A 27,648-nucleotide genomic window follows, 5' to 3' on the forward strand; every position below is an offset into this window, starting at 1 on the left:
ATTTATACACCTTTTTTTAGTATGTAAGACTTCACATTAACTCTTAGGACATTATAATCTTTATATATTGCTCTCTTTCCACCCTGGCAACTAATTAGTTGAATGAATTTATCATTGTAAATTGTAAATTGACTTATCCATACACTGTGACAATGTAGGGTTAAGTGTCTTGGCCAAGGACACATTGAAACGTGGACTGGAGGAGTCTCGGATTGAAACATCAACATTCTGGATAGTGGACGACCCTCTACCTCCTGAGCCACAGACCCCCCATCATGATACATGTGTTTGTATTCTCTCTATGTCTTTTTCGGTTAACTGCACTTTGGCTCGAGTCTAATGTGGCTGTGCTCGCTCCCCCAGGGTCAAGTATCTCTTATCTTAACCAATATGGTTTAAAATAAAGACATTTGATTGGCTGTATGTAAACTCTCCATCTCAGTAGATGGAGAACAAACAGTGTTCCCACAGATTAATGGAAAGATAAGAAAAACAATTAAGATAAGAATAAAAAGAACAGGCCAAGTGATTTACAGAGAAGATATGAGGCTGCAATGGGAAAAAACATTGCAATTAAGTTCAGTAGGACTTTCATTCTTTCATCACATATACATGCAACACTTATCACATTAACCTAATCATCACTGGTTCAGCTCATATCCAAATATCCTTTCAGAGTTCTTTATGATTAAAGCAGAAAACAAAAAGATCATAAACAAACAGGGAAAAACAATGTAGAAATAAATAAATAAAAATCAATCATTAACAAGTAATGAATCTGAATTAATTGTATATGTGCATTCGATGGACACAAATCACTGTGTAGATTAACAAGAGAGAAATTGGTCAACAGGCTAAATGAACAATACTACTTTGTTAAATCCACCTTATCATATACCGCTCAGTTTGCTCTGGAAAACCACGTCTGTGTCTGACCGGAGGTAAGTGAGAGGTGTGTACGTGCTGTGCTGAAGCTGCTTTGGCTCATGAAACCACCTCAGAGAATTTACTGACAAAATGCAGGTCCAGTAATCATATGCAATGAGATTCAGAGCAAGGCTTTGAGCAAAATGTGTGAGAAAAAAGACACATACCACTCTTTTCACATACTGGTCATGAATGGTGTCTTCCACAAATAGTCTGCCAGCTGCGATGCAGTTCTCTCCCTTATTGAAGAACACTGAGCTCATACCCTGGTAGAATGAACACACACACACACACACACACACACACACTGTAATTTGAGGGAATCAAGCTAGCACTAAGGATAAGTGTGCTCACATATATACTGACAGTCATAACATATTTTATCAGAAAAAAGATAAATACTGTAGTTTTAAAGGCCCAATGAAATTAAAAATCAATTTCTATACTTTTATTCCTGTGTTAATTGTTCATTTACTGCTTGTTATTTGCCAAATGTATACCAACAAACATTATCATAGTCCTTTTAGGTATGAATCTTAATATTTTCTTTTATTTGTTCTCTGGAATGTTTACTCGATCCTGTGACTGTAAAATCTGCCAGTTAGGGACTAGCGCGCAGGGACCATGACAGTGCCCTCCAATGTTTGGTGTTTTAACTTCAAAGGTTAATGTATAGAATCAAACAGCACTCTGACATTTGTTGCATTGGCTCTTTAAATTTTTGCTGAATGACAAAAAACTCAACATGAATGAACATACCATGCGAACTGCCTTGTCCATGTCACAGTCACTGAAGATGATGAGAGGGGATTTTCCTCCGAGCTCCAGAGAGACTTTCTTCACGTTACTGACTGCGCAGCTTTAGATTGATAACAACACAGGTACGCAAAGGTGAGCATCAATGTTAAATTGAGTTTAGATCAGTTTTTGTAAATGCACCTGACCTCTCACCTCTTCATGATGTGTTTACCAATCTCAGTGGAACCTGTGAAGCCCAGTTTGCGAACATCAGGATGGTCAGACAGTCGCTGACCCACCAGAGCACCTAAGAGAAACACATAAGTTTAATAACAGCTTCAGCTCCCTGTGGCTCATGGTGTTGCTTCAACTGTGGCTCTCACACTTTGATGAGCTGCTAATTTGAGGCGGTTGGTTAATGTTTTAATGATTTAATGAGCCTATATCAGAACTATCCAGGCTAAATGTATGTGCTCCTACCTGATCCAGGCAGGATGTTAATGACACCCTTGGGCAGCCCTGCCCTTGCTGCCAACTCAGCAAACTTCAGAGCCGTCAGTGGAGTCACCTGCAGACAAACGCAAATCACTCTCAAGAATGTTTACTATAGGCTGAAGCACTGGGCGGACTCAGGACCGCAAAATGTGATGCAGTTCTGTAAAAGGAGTCCCTACATGCGTGAGAATGTGGGGAAGTTTCCTAATGGATGCCCCTTCAGTGGAGAAAATGTGATGTGGTGCCATATAGATGCACATACAATGTGATAAACTTAAGGTCCCCTACAGGTGCCTCTGATTTAAAAAACTCACTAAGTGCCCTCTTAGATGCCCTTCCAGGTGAGAAGATTATTTCAACATAGATTATGCATTATAGCTTTTTGCGCATTGGTGGGGCTCCATGTCGTGTAGTAGGTGCCCCTTTTTATTTTTTCGCCTCTGCCCGTCAAACAGCCAGAGTCCGCCACTGGGCTGAAGCCATGTTCATGTGGTCTCGTATGGACAGAGCCTGACTGACCTGGGCAGGTTTGAGGACGATTGTGTTTCCAGCTGCCAGGCACGCTGCCGTCTTCCAGGCCAGCATCATCAGAGGGTAGTTCCAGGGAATCACGATAGCACACACTCTGACAGGAGGAAAAAGGGAGGATATAAGTGTCTCTCTTTTTCTCTTAATTAACATATTCATGTATATTGGAAAAAAGATAATGGAATGACTGGGATTCAAGGCAAATATTTAAGTGCCCATAAGTGGAGTAGTGCAAACTATATGAATCTTTATTGAACTATGTGAAAAAATGTATCCTGTGCGTTTAACATTTTAGGGACACTGCAGCCACAGAGCAGTACCCACTCGCAGAATCTACCAGGCTAAAGCCCAACAAATGTTGTGTCTACTTATCAAATATGAAGAGTTGTAATCTGAAAACACATATGTAAAGTAATGGTTTCCTATTGACTAAACGTTTGAAAAAAAAAAATCCACTCATTCTCACCCTATCGGTTCCTTCTTTGTGAAGGTGAGGTTGCGATTGGGTCTAGCCTGGTTGATGGGGATGGTGCTGCCCTGTGAAAATAGGATGTTATTTATTTCCATGTACTGACACATATTCTGTTGTTTATTTGCCATGTGGCATTTTTATTCATCATATGTTCATCTCATATTATGAGTTCCACCACCAGCAGGCTTTGAAAGCCAATTTCGTACTTCGATCTTGTCACACCAGCCAGCAAAGTAGCGAAAGGTCTGGATGGACATGCCCACGTGGGTCTTGAGGGCAAGTGTGTAAACAGCTCCGGAGTCAATGGCTTCGATGGTGGCTAGTTCCTCCTGGTGCAGCTCCATGAGGTCAGCCAGCCTGTGGACACGGAGGCAGAGGGTCACTTACATCGTGAACATGCTTGATGGTGTTATAGTTAAGGACTTTAATTAGTTTCTCTTCTCTCGGTGGCACAGAATGACCATGCAGCTGGACACACTGTCAGTGGCAGTAAATACAAACACAAAGCAAAAAGGCCGAAAACCAGCATTACTTTAAGCGTACTATCACAGCACTTTATAGCACATAATCCCTTTCTGATCAACATCATTTAATCCAATATGACCACAGAAAGTGCACGTTTAGTGCACAGATTATTTACCCAGACACCTTAAAGTACCCAATAGAGTCTTCTTGCACACATCTACATTCACAGCTTCTTATCTTAACATACTGTGCAAGTCCTCAAGCTCTTACAGAGCTAATTATAATTAAATTAATTTACTTCTGCACATCTTTTTCCCTCTGTTATTAATCAAAATCTCTACTCTGCTTCATCGGGACTCTGGGTGTAATACGATCAGATCTGACTTACATTTACCAAACGACTGTCCATCTGTCGTCAGCTTCTGGTTCAAATGTTGACCAAATCTGATTGGGGTGTTTGGCTATATAACATAATCTGTTTCCCCAAGTCAAGAGCTCAGAGAAATAAATCATTCATGGAAAAAAAACTGAAAAAGTCATAACTCTGGCAGAAAAACTCTGTTCATGAGGGAATCTCATCACTCAAAGACAGTAGCTGAGTGACAAAGAACATGTCTGAGGGGCTTTATCGAAGCTGCAGAGATACTGACTTGTAGATTAGTCTGCCTCTGTCTCTCGGGTTCATTTTGCCCCATTGTCCCTCCTCAAATGCCTCCTTAGCAGCCGACACTGCCTTGTCCACATCACTTATCTGGGCCAGAGACACATCACAGATGACCTGGGGGACAGACAGATATACAGGCGGAGAGACAGGAGTGAAAAGTGGCACGTAAAACGTTTCCTCCTGGTGGAGTGAGTTTGGTAGGAATACAGCGATATACTGGATAATGACTAAGAGCTCTGGCTTTCCAATTAAAATCTTGATGAAGGCTGTATGCAAGAGCTGCATTATACCAAAGTGAGGCCCTGCTCTGACCTGGTATTAACATCTGGTTAGTGGACAGCTCTATGCTCAGGTGTGAATGCACCCGAGACGCTTTGAGCACACATTTGAGATCCGTTCACTCAGACCACATTGTGTCCTGGGCCACATTGAAGGGCGTCCATTCAGGTGACACATTATGAGGCCAGATGTGAACGGAAAAATGAAGAGGTGCCCGTTGGTGATAGGATCACTGGAGACGGATGTTAATACCAGTTCTGAACAGGACCTTAGTTCCACCTCTTATATATTGTAACTGTTTTGTTTTGTCCCTTACTGTGCCGTCATTGGGGTTAATGGACTTGTAGATCTTTTCTCCCTCTGCATTAACAAACTCTCCATTGATGAACAGCTGATGAGGCATTCTTATGGTCATGTTGTTGATGTCCTTCTCCACCTGGGGAAGTAAACGGTTACTGCCAATGATCAATGTTGTCTTCCTATGGCCAGTCAGTAACTTGTATCAGCGCAGTTCTCTTTGAATTTAAAGTGCACCTACATAGTTGACGACCAGCTCCTCTTCACCGTCCTCCCCTCGGAGCTTCCTGACGCACATCTGGATGAAATCATGAAAGGTGGTGTTCATGTAGATGTCCTCGTTTTGCAGCTGGCAGCTGCTGGCCTGGAGCTTCACCTCCTCTACAAGCCTGAAGACAACCAGGGGAACGGGAACAACAAAAGAGGAGTGAACGGCAGAAAGAGAGGAACAGCACCAGGGAATGGAAAAGGATGGAGTGATGATAGGTATTGGAAGGGAAAAGGGGGAATGATAAGGAAACCGATTATAGGCCATGGATTTCACTACTGTGTTTTTTAAAGTTCAAAATATGACAGTTAATTTAGTTAGTTACTTCAACAAGAGAAAAAACAAGTCAGTGTGTTATCTCTCTGCTCTATATGAAGTGCATCAAATAATATTTTGGCAAAAAAAATTTACTGAATATAAAACATATCTATGATTGAGTTTTTCCTAACATCTGCACTCATTAGTTTTGGATTTTTATAATTGGTAATCTTGGAATTCAAGTGTAAACACAAAGTTCAATTTAACAGATCAATATTCTAAAACTAGATAAGACAAAGAGAAACAATTTCATCTGAGAGTTTCATTACCTGACCACATCCATCGAAGTAGCACCAGACTTGAAGAAATCAGTGGAGTCTTCAACTTGACTCACGTTAGTCAGAATGCTCTGCCACACTGCCTGTGAGGAAACATGGTCGAAAACTCAGCAAGAAGCTTTTTTTTTGAAGGAGGAAGAGGACAAATTCACCTTTTTGCTGGTAATAGTAAGAGAACATGACCCACCCTCATCTGTCCGGCAAAGGCCTTCTCCTCCTCGGTGAGCTCCACAGCAGCGCTGCTCCCTGAGCTGAAGTACTGTGCTGCAGCAATCATCTTTCCATCTTCAAACTGCAGATTCTTCACCAACAGCTGCACAGAGACAGATAATTAAGTAATTATAACAACCAGATAAAATTTTGACTCAATTTCCACCCGAAAAAAATTAGACAAAACAATAATTCAGCTGGGCTATAATGTCAGTTTGTGTATAGAGTGTGTCAACAAAAGAAAAAAGATCTCAGGTAATTTGGAAGAGTGTTTTATAGTTAATGGGAACATTATCATTCTGTATGTTTTTGGTAATGTCTGATACATTTTAATGACCCGCAGGTGATGTATATGGGTCAGTTGATATTGTAGCCTACATATCAACTAATCTGAAAAGCTGAACATACTTCCCAGTTTGTGTCTGGGAGGCAGACACCCTCTCTAAATTTAAGGTTAGACTTAAAACTGGACAAGACTGAGATGTTTTCTTTTCAGGGAAGGTTTCTTCCACCAACGACCTCTCCATCACCATTGGGAACTCTGTGTTGACTCCAGCTCAAACTGCAAGGAGCCTGGGTGGGACACTGGACGACTGTCACATCGCAGCAACGACCCGCTCCTGCAGATTAATGCTCCACAACATCAGGAGGATACGTCCGTTCCTCACTGAGAAAGCGAGGCATGTATTGGTGCAGGTTCTTGTCATCTCTTGTCTGGACTACTGCAACTCCCTCCTAACTGGTCTGCTGGCATGCGCCATACGACCTCTGCAGCTCATCCAGAATGCTGCAACCTGGCTGGTCTACAACCTTCTCCCAGCTTTAAGTTCTCCCACTACACTGCACCCTGCACTAGCTTCCGGTGGTGGCTCCAATCCGATTCAAGGCACTGGTACTCGCCTACCGTGCTGGGAAGGCTCAGGCCCTTCCCACATCTAGAACATGGTCAACATTACACTCCAGCCCATCCACTCCGCTCTGCAACTGCCCAACGGCTTGCTATGCCCTCACTACGAGGGGTGGGCAGCCACCGCTCAACTAAATCTCGTCTGCTTGCCGTCCTGGTTCCACAATGGTGGAACGAGCTCCCCATTGACAGCAGGACATCAGGAACCCTACAAACTTTCTGTCGCAGACTGAAACTCACCTGTTGCGGCCTAGACTGCTGGGAGAACTCCCATCATGCACTAAGCATTTCTCTCTCTCTCTGCCCCCAAGTACTTACATTACATGTTACTAACTTGGTGTTTTCGCTCTCCCCTAGTGCAGGTATCTTTAATTCCTTATTATTATTATCAATGTAATTTCATCTTTAAGTGTCAGTATTATTATTGTCATTATAAGAATCAAGTCGGGCAACAACGATTATACACTTGCTCCTGGTCTCTCTCTCTCCCCCATTTCTCTCCTCTTTCTGTTAAAAGGGAGGGGTTTTTTCCACAGTCACCAACTGCTGCTCATTGTGGGAACTGTTGGGTTTTCTCTGTAATATTGTGAGGCCTCGACCACACTATTTAAAGTGCCTTGAGATGTTGCATGTGTGATTTGTGTGCTATAAAAATAAAGTGTATCTTAATTGAATTGGTGCCCTGTACAGGATTAAAAATGTACTGTGTATTTGTAACACAAGGGGCCAGTGTTGTCTCAACACAGATTGATTTTATGAAGTGTGTGAATATAGGGGGGCGCATTGTCATGTGTCATTCACAGTCCAGTACACTGGGGGGCGGTATGACCCGTGTTTGATTCCCCGGGGCACCGAGTAGTGCATGCAGCTCTCTCCCCCGCAGAATGGCCACCGCGACGCTCCAGTCGTTCAACGTCTTCCTGACGGAGAGGTTAACCGCTGCCGCGTTAGACATCTACGGCTTCGTAGAGAGGGCAATCCTAGAACACCAGGAGGAAGTGTACCGCACGAAAGTGGAGAACCAGCGGCTGCAGCGGCTGCTGGATTTGGTCTACAAGCCGGAGATAAGACTGCACCGGGCAGGTATGTCCCTCGCCGAACAGCGCACCTCCCCGCCGCCCGCTGAAGCGCGTCACACCACACAGTGGAACAGGGTTAGTCAAGAGGTCAGTGCTTGTTAATACGCAGCGTTAGCTACAATTTCACTAGCTAGTGAGGCTGGGTGTGTAGATCGGAGCAGGGTATCGGAGCTACATTTCCGGTCAAGTTTCAAAATATTAGGAAAATAATAAATTGATCAATTTAAGATGGAGGGATGTTATCAACATTTGACACCAACGTGAAAATAAATTAATGGTTTATAGTTAACGTGAGCGAATCTTAAGTCTTTTGTTATGTATGCCAACGGTCAAATTTAGCTACTGCCGTTCTTTTAACCAGAACTACATTTCCGGTAAAATTTCAAAATAAATATTTTAAATATTTTAAATATTAATATATATATATAATTTGTTTCCAATTTTATAATGGGGGTCATTCATGCCAAGTTTTATAAGGAAAATTCGAACAAATGGGTCTTTGGTTTTCTTAAATTCAATGCATCTAAACGATTCCTTCTTAAAAGACTAATTTGATGGATTGACAGGCCCCAATGCTCGGCCTCTGTTGGGCAGGCTGTAGGGTCATTTACCTGACATGGTTTGGGTCCACTAAGAGAAAGAGAGTCAATTTAAATCAATACAAATCAGTTCTGAGGGATCACTTATCTCTGTGATGACCCATTTCTATCCTGATGGAGTGCTCTCATCCAGAATAACAATTGCTCCACCCACAGGGCTACGAGGTGTCACCGAATGATTAGATGAGAAAGGACATAAGGAAATAATTCTGTCCTCTAACATTCATCCCACGTGATGTAAATGTGCCACAAATGTGAGCAGTGCTGGTGGTGCCTGGCAGCCGCACTGCATTTTACCTGACTGTACAGTTCTGTAAAAAAATCACACTTTTGGAAAATTTGGTTTTGGTTAACCTTATTGATAATACGGTTTTTTTTCTATAACACAAATTCTATTATGACATGGTATGAATAAGGTTAATAAAAGAAACATATGGCCTACCTACATCAAGTACAAAAAATAGCAGATCTGATCAATGACAGTTAACCTTAAAGTTGATTTATGTCCAGCCTGCTACATTATTACACTGATTTAAAATTTTCCAATAGAATAGTTTTGATTAACAAGTTGTGATTCACCATGAATGTATATTTTAGGTCAGTGGCTTCTGCTTGAAAAGAAGTGTAGAGACTGGGGTGTCGTCTTCAGTGTTTGACAAATGAAAACACAGGTAGCATCAACATGACAACTGCGCAAGAAGAATAATAAAGTCCACACACAAAGAATTAATCATCCACACTGCTTTTTTTTTTTTTTTACAACCATCTCTTAAGATGTGCCACAAAGACATTTGAGGAAAATGTAGCTATGCCTCAGCCTCACACCTATGTCTGTATTCCTTTTGTCATTGACCAATCATGGAAACTAATGTCAGATTCTCCATGGAACTTCTTGCTAAAGTAATACATATGATCACGTGATAGGTTTTTCCGCATCGTACATTTCATCCATGGTTTGCATTTTTGACTATTCTGTCATTATTCCGGTTTGTATGTAACAAAAAAAATGCTTATTCTTAATTTTCAAATTCCTAATTATTCTCTACATGTTAACAAAATATTCCCCCTTAGCTGGCTACTTTTTCACACTGGCTGCATATCCTGGTGGAAAGCCTTGTTCTAGTTCAACAGCTTGACATGCATGTGTGTGGATTTTAATCTTTCTGGATCTACTGCCCAGTGCGGCACAGCTGCCTTCTCAGTAATGGCTGAATTACTGTATGTTTCTGTGTTTTAACATTCTGGTACCAACATGCAGACATTCATAGAATGATGACCAATATAGCATATTTGGATTTGAGAAAGCACTGAGAAGCAGTGCTGCTGCAGAACACCCTTAAACTCTAGACATTTTCTTGAACATATCCGAAGGAGCTGTATGTGAGAACTCAAATGTTGCTTCAGACTGTCCGGAGCAATCTCGGTCTGCGTTTGTCATTTGCAAAAGGGATATCAACTCCGGAATATGTCCGGAATCAATTTTGCAGACATTTTCTGGTGTTCATGTCTGCGAACATCATATGACTCACCTGAAAAATGACACCCTGGGTGTGATATGATATAATTACTACCTGGCTTTGATTACTTTCATAAAATAGAGTCACATTTATCACTTGAGACAAGTTCTTTCTGCTACATTATTCTCACTGACTTTGTTATTTGATACAATTTCTCAAAAAGAAAAAGTCTGAGTACAGCAATACAGTAAAATGGAGAGATTCCACCTGCTGATACGAGCTTTCATAGTTACACTTGTATGAGCTGAAATACATAACTGGTATCCTGTCTCACAACTTTTTTTTAAATAACTTTCCTGATAAAAAACTAGAAAAATAAAACTAGATTGGAACTCAGTAAAGCTCACTCAGTCCCCTTAAATTCAATCAAGCTGCACACACTCATCAGGCTCCTAAATATGACAAAAAAGTGCCCTATCTCACAATGTAACAGAAAGGGAAAAAAAATTCCCTGATCTCCCCCTAAATCTGGATCTGCGCCAAAATTGAATGTGTTCTGTCTTGGCCCATGTCCCATTCTTCCACCAAGTTTCGTGGAAATCCGTTCACTAGTGCTGACAAACAAACAAATGGACATTGGTGAAACCATAACCTCCTCGGCGGAGGTAATGAACAAACAAACAAAAAAAAATACGAAGGTAGGGGGGAGGGTAAAATAGTGAGAGAAAAAAATCTTGTAGAGAAAAGAATTTCTCACATTAAATTTGACTATTTACAAATCTTGGATAGCCTATGAGATTTAAAATTTACAAGAAAACAAGATTAGTCACAGATGCACTATAAAAAACTAAAATAAAAAAGAACATATATATATATAGTGCCTCTGTGTTATTGTCAGGGAACCACTTGTCGTGGATATACACTAATAAAATCATCAGTAAGGAAACACCTTTGACTTGATCCCAGAATCTTTTCCATTTGAACCTAAATGCAGAACACAAGAGCGGTTGGTAAAGACTATTTATTAGGGGAGATGAGGGCTCTCATGATACGATTTTATGTTAAGTTTCTGTTTCTTCCAAAAGTTTCCCAACATCTAGTTCATGTGTAATCAGTGAAGTGATATTTTTTTTCTGACTGCTACCAGAACAAAACACAACACAAAAAAACATTTTCCTATCCACTGTTACAGATTCAAGACAAATCGATTTGCCCACACCCACTCAAGATGTTTGTGCTCAGGAGCAGCAGATACAGAAGGAATGTATTTCCAGTGAGGCCAAGGAGGAGCCGGTCGTCCTGCCCTTGAAAGTGGAGCCGACTGAGTCCTGGAGCAGGTCTGTGGAGACACCTGCACATCCAGCATACAGCAGCGTTACAGACACACTGACTCAAGTAGTCTCAGTTGGAGAGTATGAGGCCAATCAAAGGCCAAACATCCTATCTCAAGTTGGGATGGTGGGAGAGCACGGCGAATACGGAGCGCCGTGCCGCCTGACTCAAGTCCACACGGTCAGAGAACACACAGAGTACGAGATACCTTCACAACACGACCAACCGTTTCAATCCTTTGGATTACCAACACCCACCAGCAAATGGTTCACCTGCTTTTTTTGTGGCAGAAAAACAGACCACAGAAGTCAAATGATCACTCACATGAGGAAGCACACCAACGAGAAACCGTTTGCCTGTTCGATTTGTGGCAACAGTTATAAACTGAAATGTCACTTGACGGAGCACATGCGGACTCACACTGGGGAGAGGCCATTCAGCTGCTACATCTGTGGGGAACGCTTCATCCGATCCTCCAACATGAGTAAACATGCAAGGGTCATGCACAGGGAGAACATACCGTTCAAGTGCATGCAGTGCAGCCAGCGATTCCCTCAGCTCGTCATGCTCAAACATCACATGAAGGCGTTCCACAACGTCACCAACTCTGTGTGAAGCGCTGCTGGTGGGACGAGTTCAAACATCCTCCGCACAATTCTCATTCTCAGTTTCTCTGTAGCTTAATCTTTTTTGTTTGTGGGATCGCATCCTAAACATCCATTATGCTCAGAATTCAGATGCTCCTGACTAGGGTTAGTCCTTTGTTCACTTAAAGGGGTAGTAAGCGATTTTGGAGAAAGCTCGTCTCTCTCTGTGTTGTTGTTGATGATTTTACTGCACTGGCTGAGGCTTGAACCCGCAGCTTCAGGTAACGGAGACCGTCATGTTGGTCTGCACCATTTTTTGTGTTCGCTTTTCGATTTACTGAGCCAGGGCTGAGCCGAAAACCCAGATTCCTTTTCGGCGCACACACAGAACGGACATCTAGCGGGCCGTGAGGAAATCCGCTGAATTTTACAAAATTCTGTATTGTATTAAAATTGCTTACTGCCCCCTTTAATGAACAAAACAAATAGTTAAACAGCTGTTGACAAATGCAAATTAAATGCAAGAGCTGTCGTCATTGTATAAAATTTGTTGTTTTTACACTTTTATTTACGATGTTGACAGTGTTGCAATTAGTCAATGTACATCTATGTTTTTATTGGAGCTCATTGCCTGTAATGTACTGTTTTGAAAAGGGCAATACTAATAAAGGTACAGCACACCTAATTACTGATGCAGTTTCATTTGTTTGTGAGCAGGACACGATTTCTAAAGAAAGTGAATTCATAACCAATGTGTGATATGCTCAAATTTTCATCTCAGCTAAAGAAAACTCAATAATTCTTAGTTGTAGTTGATTTCAGACTAACACTAAATACAGTACAATGATTATTGTATTCCATTTTTGCAGATATAAATCCTCCTAAATCCTACACACTGGACCTTTTAAAAGAAAAAAAATAAACCTACCAACATTTCTAGAGGTCAGTTATTAACATTTTGTAACTTGCTCCTTTTATTTGTTCAATAATAAAAATGTTAAAATCCCCAAATGTATGGTTTTACATGGAGCTGCGGGGTGTAAACTGTTTAGCCTTGGCCTGTGACGTCTTGTCTTCCTGTCTTGTTGAAGTATAATAATGTTGTATTTCAAGGTTTATTATAGATAATAGTATAACAGGTAAATGAGTTTGCTTTAGTGCTGGTAATATGATCCAGGCTTGCTGTTTCCCTAACTTTCTAAGTTTCTGCTTAAAAAAAGTAATATTTTGAGCCTGTTGTAAACACAGGAGCGCCAATATGAAATATAGAAATTTGCAGGAAAATGTTAGTCAGTCAAGTTTTCATACGGAGGGGCTAATTTTCGCGTTGAGACACTCAACACGGCATCAGCTGGTATCCAATCAACATCTCTCAATGCCCCCGCAATCAAAGCAGTCTGTTCATGAGAAATTCAAATTCATTCCTGATCACACTTTTTTAAAAACATCACTTCGATACAGTGAGTCCAGTTCATCTGCTGCTGTCTACACAATTTCCTCTTTTTCCATCAACGTTCACACATCAGTTTTCCTTTTAAAACTAGCTCCGCCTGGACAAGCGTTTTAAAAGGTTAAATGGACTTTATTTCCAGCTAATATGCTAATGGCGAGTTGCTTCCATAAGGAGCAAAGTGCTACATCAAAAGCCTTCCACGAATAATGGTGGGAGGGGCATACCCCCAACCCCCACACTCTCCTGCTTTCACAAACGGTCTCGTCCAACCGAGTGGAGAAGACACAAAATAATTAGCACAATGTCAAATAAGTCATCGGCTTGGTCCCAAAGATTTGACAAAAGAGTTGAGTGTAAACAAACATGTATTACTGGTCAAAAACCAACATGTCACATCTTCTACAAGCAGCAGCTAACTTGTCTGCGTGAGGATGTTTCATGAACGTTGTGTGTTTAACGCTTGCCGGCTTTGAGCGTGAACATAGTGAAATTGCCGAATTTCAATATGTTTGCCCAAATAATGATTTAATATGCTGCAAATACTTGATGTTTTATGTTTATTTATGCATGCATTTCTTCCCCACGACTAATTTATTGATTGAAGAGTAGGTACGGTTTCAGTCGTACCACGGTGTGAGGCATTGGAACAGATGCAAATGTGACCCACGCAGCTTGGGTGTGAAGATGCATTCACATGACTTGAAGATTAGGTTGTGTATGATACTAGCTAACAAAAGGTAATAACTTTACGATATCTAGCTTGGCTGTTCAGGTGAAATAAACCCTGACTACAAAAACACGTGGTGAAAATCAGCATTCAAGTAAAATGCATTGGCAAGATTTGTGCACTTTGAATGTCAGAGGGTCATTACAGGGCAACATACCTCTATGTATCCAGGTACAGATACACATGTCCCTTAAACTCACTCCTTAAAATGAAAAAACTCCTTGATACTAGAGCTGCAAAAGTTAATCGATTAATCGATTACTAAATGAATCGCCAACTATCCAGGTACAGATACACATGTCCCTTAAACTCACTCCTTTAAATGAAAAAACTCTTTGATACTAGAGCTGCAACAGTTAATCGATTGATCGATTACTAAATGATCGCCAACTATTTTGATAATCAATTAATCGTTTCAAGTAGTTTTTATGGGGGAAAAGACCAAATTCTCTGATTTCAGCTTCTTGAATGTGAATATTTTCAGGTTTCTGACAGTAAAGTGAATATTTTTGGTGTGTGGACAAAACAATACATCATCTTGGGGTTTGGGGAAACAAGATCGACATTTTTCACCAGTTTATGACATTTTACGGACCAAACAACTAATCGATTAATCGAGAAAATGACGACAGATAAACCAATAATGATCATCATCATTAGTTGCAGCCCTACTTGATACACACCCTTTATGAAGATGGTGTAGCTCTGAGACAGCTTATCAAAACTTTCTCAAAGGTAAAACTCCTGATGGGTGTGGACTGATGGGAGCACTATTTTGGCGCTGATGTGTTTGCTGTGTACCCCAGGAGTAATGCATTTCTTCTTTCATTCTTGCAGATGCCAAACAGCTAACTGTGCCTCCATCAGCGGAGGAGAGCCACCCTAAACGGGAGTGGAGTCTGGGTATGTCCAAGGACACCCTAGACCAGCCAGGACCCTCCCACGTTAATCAGGAGCAGAGGGAGGAATTTTGGATTAATGGGTGCGAGGGGCAACATTCAGCTGACGACAGTGACGATGGTGACGCCTTGACGAAAGAACTCATCAAAACAGTGCAGCAGTTGGAGGACTGTAGAGCAGCAGAGGAGAGCAAAGAGCCAATGCAAATGACTGAGGAGGATCCAGAGCACCCTGAGGAGAAGATGAGCACAACCTTATACCGCTGCCACATATGCAACTACATATTCACCAAAAAGACTGTGCTCACATGGCACCTCAAGACACATGAAGGCAAGTCACACGAGAGCAAGGGAAACTTTGACTGTCACATTTGTGGCAAGCACATCCCCTGCCAGAGTAATCTGCAGAACCATATGAGAGTACACACAGGAGAGAGGCCCTACAGCTGCCACTTCTGTGGCAAGTGTTTCAAACTGAAAGGACATATGACGGAACATATAAGGACTCACACGGGAGAGAAGCCTTTCAGCTGCCACATCTGTGGCAAATCCTTCAACAGAGGTTCCACTCTGAGGAAACACGTTTTAGCCAAACATAAAGAGGAGAGGCCGTACAAATGTGGGGATTGTAATGAGTTATTTACCGAAAGGCTGCTGATGAAGACGCACATGCGTAAAGTTCATGGCGTCAAATTGTCCACGAGTCAAAGTAGGGCCTAAGAGAATCACTCATGATGCACGTTTCATATAGTCTAAAATCGGAGTAGAGATTAGGACTCGGTGCTAGCCTCAGTGAGTTCCAATACAAGAACAATTCTTTTTTCCCCCCCTCAAAATCTTTTATTTTCATTCCATATGAAGCCAGACTGTTTAAATGTATTATTCTCAAAAAAACTGTCAATTGCAGTCTAAACGTATTATTTAAAGAAATAGACTATTATTGTACATAGTGTACATTTTTATGTTTGTTAAAGTTCTTTGAAGAGAAGATTGATACCGTATCACTCATGTGTTTGCAGTAAGTATGGAACTGGAGCTAACAGCATTTAAATTGTAATTAGGGGAACAGCTAGCCTGCCCCCCTAAAAAGGTTTAATGTGTAAATGTGGAGGATTTAGTGGTAACTAGTGGTGAAGTTGCAGATTGCATCCAATGGAATACCCCTCTCTAGAGCCAGTGTTTGGTTTTTCCGTTCTAGGCCATTATAGAAACATAGCGGTGCAACATGGCAGACTCCAAAGAAGAGGACATGGTCCCAGTAAAGATATAGAGGGCTCCTGCTAAGCTAAAGAAAACTCAATAATTCTTAGTCGTAGTTGATTTCACACTAATAAAAACAGCACAATGATTATTGTATTCCATTTTTGCAGATATAGATCCTCCTAAATCCTACACACTGGACCTTTTAAAAGAAAAGAAATGAACATACCAACATTTCTAGTGGTCAGTTATTAACATTTTGTACCTTGTTCCTTTTATTTGTTCACTAATAAAAATGTTAAAATCCCCAAATGTATGGTTTTACATGGAGCTGTGGGGTGTAAACCGTTTAGCCATGGCCTGTGACGTCTTGTCTTCCTGTCTTGTTGAAGTATAATAATGTTGTATTTCAAGGTTTATTATAGATAATAGTATAACGGGTAAATGAGTTTGCTTTAGTGGTGGTAGTATGATCCAGGCTTGCTGTTTCCCTAACTTTCTAAACTCTTGATATGTAAGATCTATCCCCATTTTATTAACCTCTGGTGCACATTAAGGTGAATAACCACAGTTTTACTGTGTGGCCCAAAAATAAAGTCTGCTTTAAAAAAAGTCATATTTTGAGCCTGTTGTAAACAAAGATGCACCAGTATGAAATATAGAAGTGTGCAGGAAAATGTTACAGTCAGTCAAGTTTTCATACGGAGGGGCTAATTTTCGCGTTGAGACACTCAACACAGCATCAGCTGGTATCAAATCAACATCTCTTAATGCCCCCGCAATGAAAGCAGTCTGTTCATGAGAAATTAAAATTCATTCCTGACCACACTTTTTTAAAAACATCACTTTGATTCAGTGAGTCCAGCTCATCTGCTGCTGTCTACACAATTTCCTCTTTTTCCATCAACGTTCACACATCAGTTTTCCTTTTAAAACTAGCTCCGTCTGGACAAGCGTTTTAAAAAGTTAAATGGACTTTATTTCCAGCTCTCCCTCGACCTGAATATAGCTATATAGATAATGGATGGATGGAGGGTTTCTTTTCTTTGACTGACGACGAGGTCGAAATGTTATTCACAGTAAATGTTAGAAATTCTTTGCTTTTGCTCTTGTCAAGTTTTTGCTGGTTAGACCCGATCAGAAAGCGAATGTGGTTTCCAAAAGTGTCCATTTCTGCTCATCCAGACTACAACCCCAGACTTTTTGGGGGCCAGCTGTGTTTTCAAAAGTTTCCGTTTCGGGGGCTTGAAAACTCCAAACCAAAAGTGATGCGTTTTAAAAACTAAACTGTATAAGTTTGGACATAACTTTAGTTTGAATATAAACTTTGGGTTAATATTCGAAGCGAATTTCAGACAAACACAAAACAATTTTGGTGCTTTGGATTATTCTGGCAACTCGGGCCACTCACCAATCTGAGCAGATGCAGCCTTCAGTAGAAAAGTCAATCTGAATTGTAGGTTTCTTATTATAATTCCAAAATGGCTCAAATGAATAACTGCTGATTACACAATAGTTCACCTGGGTTTTACGCTTCCATTGTAAGACTCGGTTCAGTACTTTAGCCGCATGAACAAGGAACACACTGAGTCGTCTCTCCTGCTCATCATATTGGCCCAAATACACTGAACAAAATTATAAATGCAACACTTTTGTTTTTGCCCCCATTTTTCATGAGCTGAACTCAAAGATCTAAGACTTTTTCTATGTACACAAAAGGCTTATTTCTCTCAAATATTGTTCACAAATCTGTCTAAATCTGTGTTAGTGAGCACGAGATAATCCATCCACCTCACAGGTGTGGCATATCAAGATGCTGATTAGACAGCATGATTATTGCACCGGTGTGCCTTAGGCTGGCCACAATAAAAGGCCACTCTAAAATGTGCAGTTTTATCAAACAGCACAATGCCACAGATGTCGCAAGTTTTGAGGGAGCGTTCAATTGGCATACTGACTGCAGGAATGTCCACCAGGGCTGTTGCCTGTGAATTGAATGTTCATTTCTCTACCATATGACGTCTCCAAAGGCGTTTCAGAGAATTTGGCAGTACATTCAACCGGCCTCACAACCGCAGACCACGTGTAACCACACCAGCCCAGGACCTCCATATCCAGCATCTTCACCTCCAAGATCGTCTGAGACCGGTCACCCGGACAGCTGCTGCAACAATCGTCTTGCATAACCAAAGAATTTCTGCACAAACTGTCAGAAACCGTCTCAGGGAAGCTCATCTGCATGCTCGTCGTCCTCATCGGGGTCTCGACCTGACTGCAGTTCGTCGTCGTAACAGATTTGAGTGGGTAAATGCTCACATTCGATGGCGTATGGCACTTTGGAGAGGTGTTCTCTTCACGGATGAATCCCGGTTTTCACTGTGCAGGGCAGATGGCAGACAGCGTATATGGCGTCGTGTGGGTGAGCGGTTTGCTGATGTCAACGTTGTGGATCGAGTGGCCCATGGTGGCAGTGGGGTTGTGGTATGGGCAGGCGTATGTTATGGACTAGAACACAGGTGCATTTCATTGATGGCATTTTGAAAGCACAGAGATACTGTGACGAGATCCTGAGGCCCATTGTTGTGCCATTCATTCACGACCATAACCTCATGTTGCAGCATGATAATGCACGGCCCCATGTTGCAAGGATCTGTACACAATTCCTGGAAGCTGAAAACATCCCAGTTCTTGCACAGCCAGCATACTCACCGGACATGTCACCCACTGAGCATGTTTGGGACGCTCTGGATCGGTGTATACGACAGCGTGTTCCAGGTCCTGCCAATATCCAGCAACTTCGCACAGCCATTGAAGAGGAGTGGACCAACATTCCACAGGCCACAATCAACAACCTGATCAACTCTATGCGAAGGAGATGTGTTGCACTGCATGAGGCAAATGGTGGTCACAGCAGATACTGACTGGTTTTTGGACCCTCCCCGGGACCCCACCAATACAGTAAAACTGCACATTTTAGAGTGGCCTTTTATTGTGGCCAGCCTACAGCACACCTGTGCAATAATCATGCTGTCTAATCAGCATCTTGATATGCCACCCCTGTGAGGTGGATGGATTATCTCATGCTCACTAACACAGATTTAAACAGATTTGTGAACAATATTTGAGAGAAATAAGCCTTTTGTGTACATAGAAAAAGTGGGGGGGCAAAAACAAAAGTGTTGCGTTTATAATTTTGTTCAGTGTATAATACCTTGAAATTTTCAGGAAAGTATCTTTGAAAATGTGAGTGTCCTTTTACATTAAAGCAAGACACCTACGAGACAACTACGTGTTACATTAAATCAGACACTTCTTTTTGAATGGAGTGTTGCAATATGGGAGATTGTAGCCTTAATATTGCGTCTTTGCAACAGAAATAAACCAGGGAGAAAATCTGTGAAGGGCAAGAATTACATCTGTAACAGACGATGAGCTCAAAAATATTCAAGTGTGAAAAATTGAAATATCAGAGAAAAATGTGAGAGAGAGAGGACAGAAACTCATTTGGAACAGGCTCTCCTGTTTGACAGAACTCTCAACAGCTTACAGTTTGGTCAAATCAACAGCAAGTCTGGGCGACCAAAGTTTAAGATGCTGACTTACTGTCTTGCCATCATTTCCAAACAGCACCAGGCCCGCCTTGGTCACGATGCCGGGTCGGCTGGCTCCGGGGATCTCCATGGGTTGACCGTTCACCGTGCTGCCTGAGTTCGCCAGAGAGGAGCCGTAGAAAGTCACTTTCTACAAGACCAGAGACACAGGACAAAAGATTGGTGGAGACGATATTAAACTGCAGTCAACAGTTGAAATTTGAGATGTATTTCTCACCAAATGTGAATAAATATCAGCACAGAAATTGTCGATGAAGAAAGTGAACACAAGGCAAGTTCAAAACATAGTCATTGTGATGCCTGCTGCTGCACAAACACATTGTAGTTTGTGCATTAAATTTAGATTATAGGTCAAGCACAGGTACAATCCTGATGTGCAGTGATGAACAGTCACTCAGCAACAGCAAGTGAGTACAGTAAAAAGAGGTTCCACCCATCAGTACCTACACATAAAGACACTTCAACATGTTCAATACTCTGTTTGAATTTACCACTCCTTTAATTGTGTGGTAAGCACGGCATTAGAGTTAATGCCAGAATGTAACACAAGAGGGACAGACAGACTCATGATATCAGGCCAATGAGAGCACTTCATTCTTTCATCAGCTATATCCAGTGGGAGGTTGTCACTCTTTGATTCAACTGGTCACGTCGATCCTTTCTTAACTAGCAGCAACATTCGGATTAAACTCACAGTCACCTGTAAAAGCATCTTTAATAATCACTGCAATGTCTTTCAAATAAAAACCAGACAAGAGTGAAACCCCAAATCTGAATGTTCTACTTGTGATGATGATGATGATGATGATGATAAATCTCCAGCATTTCATTGCTTGTGATAACACACTATGTTGTGCTCTTAGGAAGGACGCCTGTTTGAAACATGTATATTAGTGAGTTATTTCCAAGCTGTCCAGGAATATGTTTTGATAGGATATTACCTCTTTCTTTTTGACATTAAAGCTTCAACCATAGTTATCGCTGAATCAGTCTTTAAGATTATATTATATACTATATACTGTATAATATTGGAGCAGCTAAAGAAGTGTTACTTGTCAATATCACAAACTAATATCCTCATACTTCAAGACTCTACTTAAAAAATATAAAAGTTATTTTTTTCATGTTTAAACATTTGTTAATGGTCCAGGGTAAAAATAGAAAATAGAACTGCTGTTATTAACAAGCATCAAAACACTTCAGTTCAGTAACATTAGAGTCAGTGAGAGACCTGTTACCTGTCCATCGACCTCTGCCCAGGCACCAGGCACTTTGTCGTTTCCTCTGATCCAGTTGTGGAGAGCCTCAGCAGTCTGGTTCCAGTCAATCTGTCAAACAACAAACATTGATGCCTCTTATGGTTCCCCCTTCAGGTGTAGCAAACAAAAATCTGAATGAACACAGACCTTTGTCCGTCATGTTTTTTAATCTCAAAATATTACCGCCCTCCCCTGGCTCCGTATATTTTTTTCTTACAATGGCCCTAATATGCCGTCGTACATGTCTTATGCTGGGGTCAGACAGATTTTTTTGTCTGTTGAGATGGATTTTGTGGCACTTCACAGCTCCTCAGTTATCAAGGTATGTATGGTCAAATGTAACCTTTACAGATTAATCCTATAATCGCCAGCTGAGCGATCACTTTCCTCTTCTCAGAAATTATCAACACAAAGGACTTCACAGCCACATTGTGTTACACTGATGTATCACACAGACTCTGCAAACTTGAAATACATGCTTGTTGGAATGTGAAGCTGGAATGTGAAGTAATGGAAAAGTGATCTTCTGTCCTTGTTTATCACCTTGGCATTGTCTTTCTTCTGGATGCACTCATACGTGGCTCCCTCCTGTGGCTGCGTGATCCTTGGGGCCTTCCCTTGAGCAATCTGCCTCACTGCCTCCACCTGGAACCAGAACAGTGCAGCAAAAAACATGAACACAATCTCTGTGGACTTTGCAATCACAGTGTTTGTCATGTTGTGAAAAAGAGAGAAGCAGGAGGATAAGGCACATGCTACACTGATTTAATCACTTGGAAGCTTCGTTTGTGGGCTGTCAAACATTACCCAATAATGTGACAATAACCATTAATAAATAAAATTAAGGTAGACTTGATGTTTATTTTAAAACTTGCATATTGAAGGTCTGCAAATGAATGGAAACCTATGACTGCATAAAAAAGGTTGGTCGAAAAATAAATAAATAAACAAATATCATTGCTCTTTTCAATATCACTTAAAAATTTGCTGAAATGATTGACTGTCCAGTATCACCTTTCATTCATCTGTGCATTTAAAGTAAAAAAAATAATTTGTTAAGTAAACTCTTCTGACAGGAAATGGGGAGACAGACAAAGTCCACATTAGGAGAAAGTGGTATGGACGGATGGATCAACAACACACAGGACTTTGACACCGGACACTGTTTTTTGTTTCCCCTTTGATAACAACAGTCAACAGTGTTTCTTTCATCCATGACCAGACAGTACATACTTTAACTTAAACCTTACCAAACAGGGACAGTGACAAACATTCTACAATCTTAATTGCGTATTTATCATTGTTGCCATGACAATGAAAGTCCAATTGGCCTTCGGCTCCAAAGGGTTGGGACAAGCAAACTATATGGTGGTTTAAGTTGAAGGTCTTGCTGGAAATTGATAATTTACATAAATCAATATTTTTATGTTAACAATTTATCAAATGTGTAATCATCATTAACTAAACCCTAATTTGTCAGGTCAGAATCATCACCTGCCCCTGCGCAGTTTCGGTCAGGTCAGAATATTTTAGCGTCTTTCAGCTTAGTGTTTTGGTTTTACCGCACGCAGCTGCATTGTTCTGATTTAGTCGAAATTCTCTCAGTAGCCTCATTTATGACAGCAGCCAGCTGTTTTCAGGGAACCCTGGTAAACCCGCTGCGCAAAGTCAGCAATGAGCTCGTGAACACAGTGGAGCACTCAACTGCTGAAGAGGGAGAGAGAGATTATTCCTCAGGAGTTTCTTGGAGACTAAGAACAGAGCTAAAATATCATAGTTACATTTGCTCAGTGGCCAGTAACATGATTCCAAGTGAATGCTAATGTTGCTCTACACAATAGTGTTTAAATAGGCAACAGTTGGTTAATATGTTAGCTACATCACATTCATATTCATGTCACAGGTGTGTGATTTGCGAGTTACCATGCAAAAAAAGATTAATGCAACTTTGAATCTACATTATGTAGGTGAGTATGATTGTAAGACTGTATGCAGACTTAACTGTCAATGACAGCTCGGTTTAGACGGAAAATATTAAATATATGAAATACCATGGCTGTAACTTCTGAGGATAAACAAAAGCATGTTAAAGTTTAACTGGCGCCGGTCAGAGCAAGGATTTGTGAGGAAAGACTCTCTTCTCTTTATAATGAGTAGTTTGGTGAGGCTTCACATTTGAGTTGTGATTTAGTTTGGACTCTGGTTCCACTCTTTTGAGTGCATATGTTGCATACAAAATTATGCATATTTGCTCATCTTTTATACTAAGCATATGAAATGCTGATAATATGCACGTTTTCTCTGTATACCCGTATCTCGAGTATAGCATGTTGGCTAGCACCATCTTGTTTAAAAAAAAAAATTCAGAAGTAACCATATTCAGAGGAGCAGGGGGTGGGCCTGACTGAGATTTCTTCCACTGCACGTGTACCTTCACCCGCAACCATCCACCTAATGGACGATACTAGCTGTCAATCACACTGCATCCACGACCCAACGCGTACGGTGCTTTATCGTTTATTTTACTCTAAATAAGACCACAGTTTACAAAATGAACATCATGCTGCATTAAAAAAGACTTGAAACTACAGATTGAGACCATAAATTCCTCAGGAAAATGTTTACTGACGTTATTAATGGAGTGAGAAGTCGAGTCATTTTCTCTTCTATAGAAACGGACTTCCTTTTACTAGTGGAGTCGGCCTCTGCTGGCCATTCCAGAGAATACAGGCTTCAGGCACTTTTGATATACAGTCTATGCCCTCTCTACACTTACCGTGCCCTTGACTCCCTCTGGAAAGAGGAATCTCTTGTAGATTGTGTTGACGGTGTCATTGGGTTCAACATCACACTCCTGCTGCAGCAGGATTGGCCCGGTGTCCAGTCCATCATCAGCCCAAAACACTGTGAACCCGCCCTTTTCGTCACCGTGGATCAGGGTCCTGTGTGGCCCGAGACAACAGATAAAAGACTGCATACACCACGACCTCCCTGCCCACACCTGATAAACGTAGACATCACTCACCAATTGATAGCAGAGGCACCCCTGTGGCGAGGCAGCAGGGAGGGATGGTAGATGATTGAGCCGTGTTTGGGGTGGTCGATGACCTCCATGGGGATGAACTGGGAGCAGAAGGGCAGGACGTTCAGCTCGGCACCTGTGGCCTTGTACTGAGCCACCACCTCTGGGATGGCCTGGCCCTTCACGCGCCAGCGAGGGAACTTGAAAACGGCTATGCCATCCTCCTCTGCTTCAGTTGCTATGGAAAAAAATTGTATGATCAAGCACTTAAAATTGTGCCATGCAAAAATGGGTTTGGTCAAAAAGGCACATATTGATTTTTTACTAACAAGTGACATGTTGACAAATCAGTGTTCTTGCAATCCTCATTAGACATCTCTGTATCTGCTGCAGCCTTGAAAGGCAGTTGCATATTTGAGGCATGTGACAGCTGCAGCTTGCAATAACTACAAAGCCAATGTAGCTGCCGTGGAATAAATCTTTAGGGCATAAGTATAAATTAAGCGTTGCAAAATATTAGTTGGTTGGAATTTGTAGTTTTTAAGTTCCAGCTTGTCCTTATTCTTCGACAGTGCTGTAGATCCAAATACAGAGTTGTATTGCTGATGACTGCCCTGATGTCAGGGTGCTGAGCTGATATTATCACATTTAAAGGCAACGTGCTGGTGACGACACACTGCCCTCGGATACAACTCCTTATGATGATGCAACTTCGACAGAAGAGCTATGTGAGTTATCCAGAGTACCACAGTAGTAAAATCACTCTCATTTGGCACCATCTTGATTGTGCTCACAACAGGTGTGCTAAAAATAAATACTGCTTATTTTTGCTTGGACACTCGCACTCGATATGGCTCTAGCAACAGAGGAACAACATCACCTCATGAATGTTTTAATCCCTGTGGTGCTGCAGCCATTTACTTATGACAAAGCCTAGTTTGTAGGTCCCACTCAGTGACGTTCTCACCCAGTGGGTCCGCCTTGCCGTCCTTGTCAGGGATGGTGAAGACTCCCACGATGGTGTGACCGTCTTTCCTCAGCTCCTTGTACACCTCCTGGCCGAACAGGCTCTGGCCAATTACTGCAATCTTCATCCTCACAGCACTGTGGAGCATTAACACACACCAGGGCAAACAGACAGTATGTTTGTAATTAGTTTGTAATTATATGGATTTCATTGCATGTCAAAAACAACAACATTTAATATTAAAAAAATAGGCTTTTCTAGGGTTTAATGTTATCTTTTCTTTTTAAAGGTAAGCATGGCTGTATATAAGTGGATGGCTGTATATGTAAATGTGTATGTACAAGTCTGAATATGTGGGTGTATGTATAGATACAAAGATAATATTTATATTTGTATAAATGTAAATTCTGCTTATATTCAGTTGTTAACTGAGAGCAAAGATGTTATTCAACTAACTCATTTGAGTACATTTTTTTCTTTTTTTATACCTGCATGTTCTTCAGTACTAAAGTGTTGCAGTCTTTCATATCACTTAAGCACACTTAAAGCTATGAGAGATCATTACCTGCATGACTCTAAAATAGGACATGAACATGCATCTACACGTCTGTGCTTTTGTTAAGTAAGTATGTGTGCAGCACGTGTCTCCAGGTGAGGCTCCATGAGTTTGGGTTATTTTGACAGACACAGAAGAAGCCGTTACAGGACGGCCCTCACTCATACTTTATGCAACCATGTCAAAGTCTTCACTGCGTGACCAGGTCCAAAGAGCAAACTTCTGTGTTGTTTTTACCACATAAATCTAAAATGAGCACTTGAAGCTGTTCTTGCCTATTTGACAAATGTTTATGTACTCTATTGATTCTTGCACTTTTGGGTAATGTCTTCATGGTTGAATGCACTTATTGTAAGTCACTTTGGACAAAAGCATTAGCTAAATGAATGTAATGTAAAATGTAATGTAATGTCAAAGTGTGTGAAGAATAGCACCATGCACACATTATTGAAATGCGTTACACAGACAGGGTGTACACTCACCTATCAATTTATTAGGTTCACCTGGCTAGAACTAATGCAGTCTAACAGCATGGACTGTATTTATATAGCGCTTTTCTAGTCTTACCGATCACTCAAAGAGCTTTACAGTACAAATCATACAAACAAATACATTCATACAGCGCTGCTATTTAACACGCTTTTTCTGTCACATTCATACAGTGCCAGAAGTGTTTTGTCCAAGGACACATGCTGGGATTGAACCACTGACCTAACGAACCATCTCTTCATGAGGGTAATAATGTTCAGTTGTTATTGAAACTGTGTTTAGGTGTTGATTCAGCTATAAGATCATTCTGAGAGGATGTAGTTTGTGTAGTTTGCGGTGTTGTTTAACTATAATCACATTATTCAGTGTGTTTCTGTCTCATTGATATAAATTGTACAAGTGTGTACAGTTCAACAGCACCACAAAAGTGGTGCGCGTCTTGAGCCTCAAAAATGAAAACTCTGAAAAAGTTTTGACACAAACTGGAAATTGTAAACATTGTGAAGACAGAATTGATTACAGGACAGTTGTATTAGACTGCATTAGTTTTTTTTTACCAAGGTGTACCTAATAAACTGACAGGTGAGTGAATGTTTTTCTGTTAATGTGTGTTCAGTATTGCAGATCTGTTTTCAGAGGAGGCTCAAATTTATTTTTAGATGAAGTTGATGCAGATGTTCTATCAATAGTTAAAATGTTTTTAAACAAACTATTAATATATTTTACTTTTTACTGTCATTGTTTTTTTCTGTAATATTCACATAAATCCACACAGTTCTCCTCAGTGCTAATATTTAACTTTGAGATTGCTTATAGCAACAAATAGTGCTCTATAAATGAAATTTATTATTATTATTATTATTATTATAAGCTGATCACTGCCATTCAACCGCTATGCAGCACTTTCTTGATAAAACCAGAGTTAAGTGAAAGTGCTCCGTAACCATGACAGCCTGTGTGACAGTTCGTTCACCCTTGGACACGGAGGGGCGGGGCTGTTTTGCTCCTAACAACCTGCTCTAACCAGTCACGTCTCTCGGTGCAACTCATGCCTCCGGTTGTGACCAATCAAACGCACAGACACGTTGAAAGGGCTCGAGAGCCGATTGCCAACTTCAGACACATTCTGCTCTGAACTTATACCACCAAGTCCCGTTCATATTGGTACTCACAAATTATAGTCATGTGCACCATCAATGTGTCAACAGTCATGTTAATATCCTCGACTGTGGCTGCAGACACCAAGAGTCTCACAAACAATATGTGTGTGTTTTTGTGTTTGTTTTTGGCAGCGGAGCAATTAGCAGACTGCGCTCGCATTAATACGCCCCATGCATCATGCAAACAAACATCAGACAGAAAATAACCATAACGTAATAATAATAACATGACTTGTCATGTGTCCTTACCGTCGCCTGCCGACCCAGCGCTCCTGAACTCGCCTGAAAAGAGCAAGCCGACGCGGTCAGTTGCTTTTCAATTTGCACCCTTTGGACACACATGCAGGCGGCCCAACGACGTAACGCGCGCACACAGCGGGGTGATTGGACAGGGCGTGCCGCGGG

General features: G+C 41.1%; 2 protein-coding genes across 3 annotated transcripts in view; one reads left to right on the forward strand and one right to left on the reverse strand.

The window, feature by feature from the left end:
- Positions 1-27,648, reverse strand: part of aldh1l1 (aldehyde dehydrogenase 1 family, member L1) — a 31,006-nt gene extending 3,358 nt beyond the window's left edge. Inside the window, exons 1-19 of the mRNA XM_035631502.1 lie at positions 27,493-27,648; positions 25,039-25,175; positions 24,075-24,309; positions 23,826-23,991; positions 21,593-21,694; positions 21,029-21,118; positions 19,783-19,920; positions 5,917-6,042; positions 5,721-5,812; positions 5,107-5,254; positions 4,885-5,004; positions 4,276-4,403; positions 3,367-3,517; positions 3,155-3,225; positions 2,680-2,785; positions 2,146-2,233; positions 1,879-1,972; positions 1,687-1,786; positions 1,095-1,193 (exon numbers count right to left, since the gene is read on the reverse strand). Coding sequence (XP_035487395.1) covers positions 1,095-1,193; positions 1,687-1,786; positions 1,879-1,972; positions 2,146-2,233; positions 2,680-2,785; positions 3,155-3,225; positions 3,367-3,517; positions 4,276-4,403; positions 4,885-5,004; positions 5,107-5,254; positions 5,721-5,812; positions 5,917-6,042; positions 19,783-19,920; positions 21,029-21,118; positions 21,593-21,694; positions 23,826-23,991; positions 24,075-24,309; positions 25,039-25,165 — 2,181 coding nt within the window. The 5' untranslated portion in view covers positions 25,166-25,175; positions 27,493-27,648. The remainder of the gene's footprint in view (positions 1-1,094; positions 1,194-1,686; positions 1,787-1,878; positions 1,973-2,145; positions 2,234-2,679; positions 2,786-3,154; positions 3,226-3,366; positions 3,518-4,275; positions 4,404-4,884; positions 5,005-5,106; positions 5,255-5,720; positions 5,813-5,916; positions 6,043-19,782; positions 19,921-21,028; positions 21,119-21,592; positions 21,695-23,825; positions 23,992-24,074; positions 24,310-25,038; positions 25,176-27,492) is intronic.
- Positions 7,663-16,795, forward strand: LOC118309408 (zinc finger protein 37A-like). Of its 2 annotated transcripts, none has more exons than XM_035631505.1 (2): positions 7,663-7,929; positions 14,918-16,795. In XM_035631505.1, exons 1-2 carry the CDS (start codon positions 7,731-7,733, stop codon positions 15,697-15,699), a joined length of 981 nt encoding a protein of 326 aa, XP_035487398.1. In that variant the 5' UTR covers positions 7,663-7,730; the 3' UTR covers positions 15,700-16,795. The 2 variants fall into 2 exon arrangements, with proteins under 2 accessions (XP_035487398.1, XP_035487399.1); XM_035631506.1 differs by lacking the exon at positions 14,918-16,795 and adding an exon at positions 11,174-14,518.

The sequence above is a fragment of the Scophthalmus maximus genome, chromosome 6, assembly GCF_022379125.1.
Source record: "Scophthalmus maximus strain ysfricsl-2021 chromosome 6, ASM2237912v1, whole genome shotgun sequence".
NCBI classification, from domain to species: domain Eukaryota; kingdom Metazoa; phylum Chordata; class Actinopteri; order Pleuronectiformes; family Scophthalmidae; genus Scophthalmus; species Scophthalmus maximus.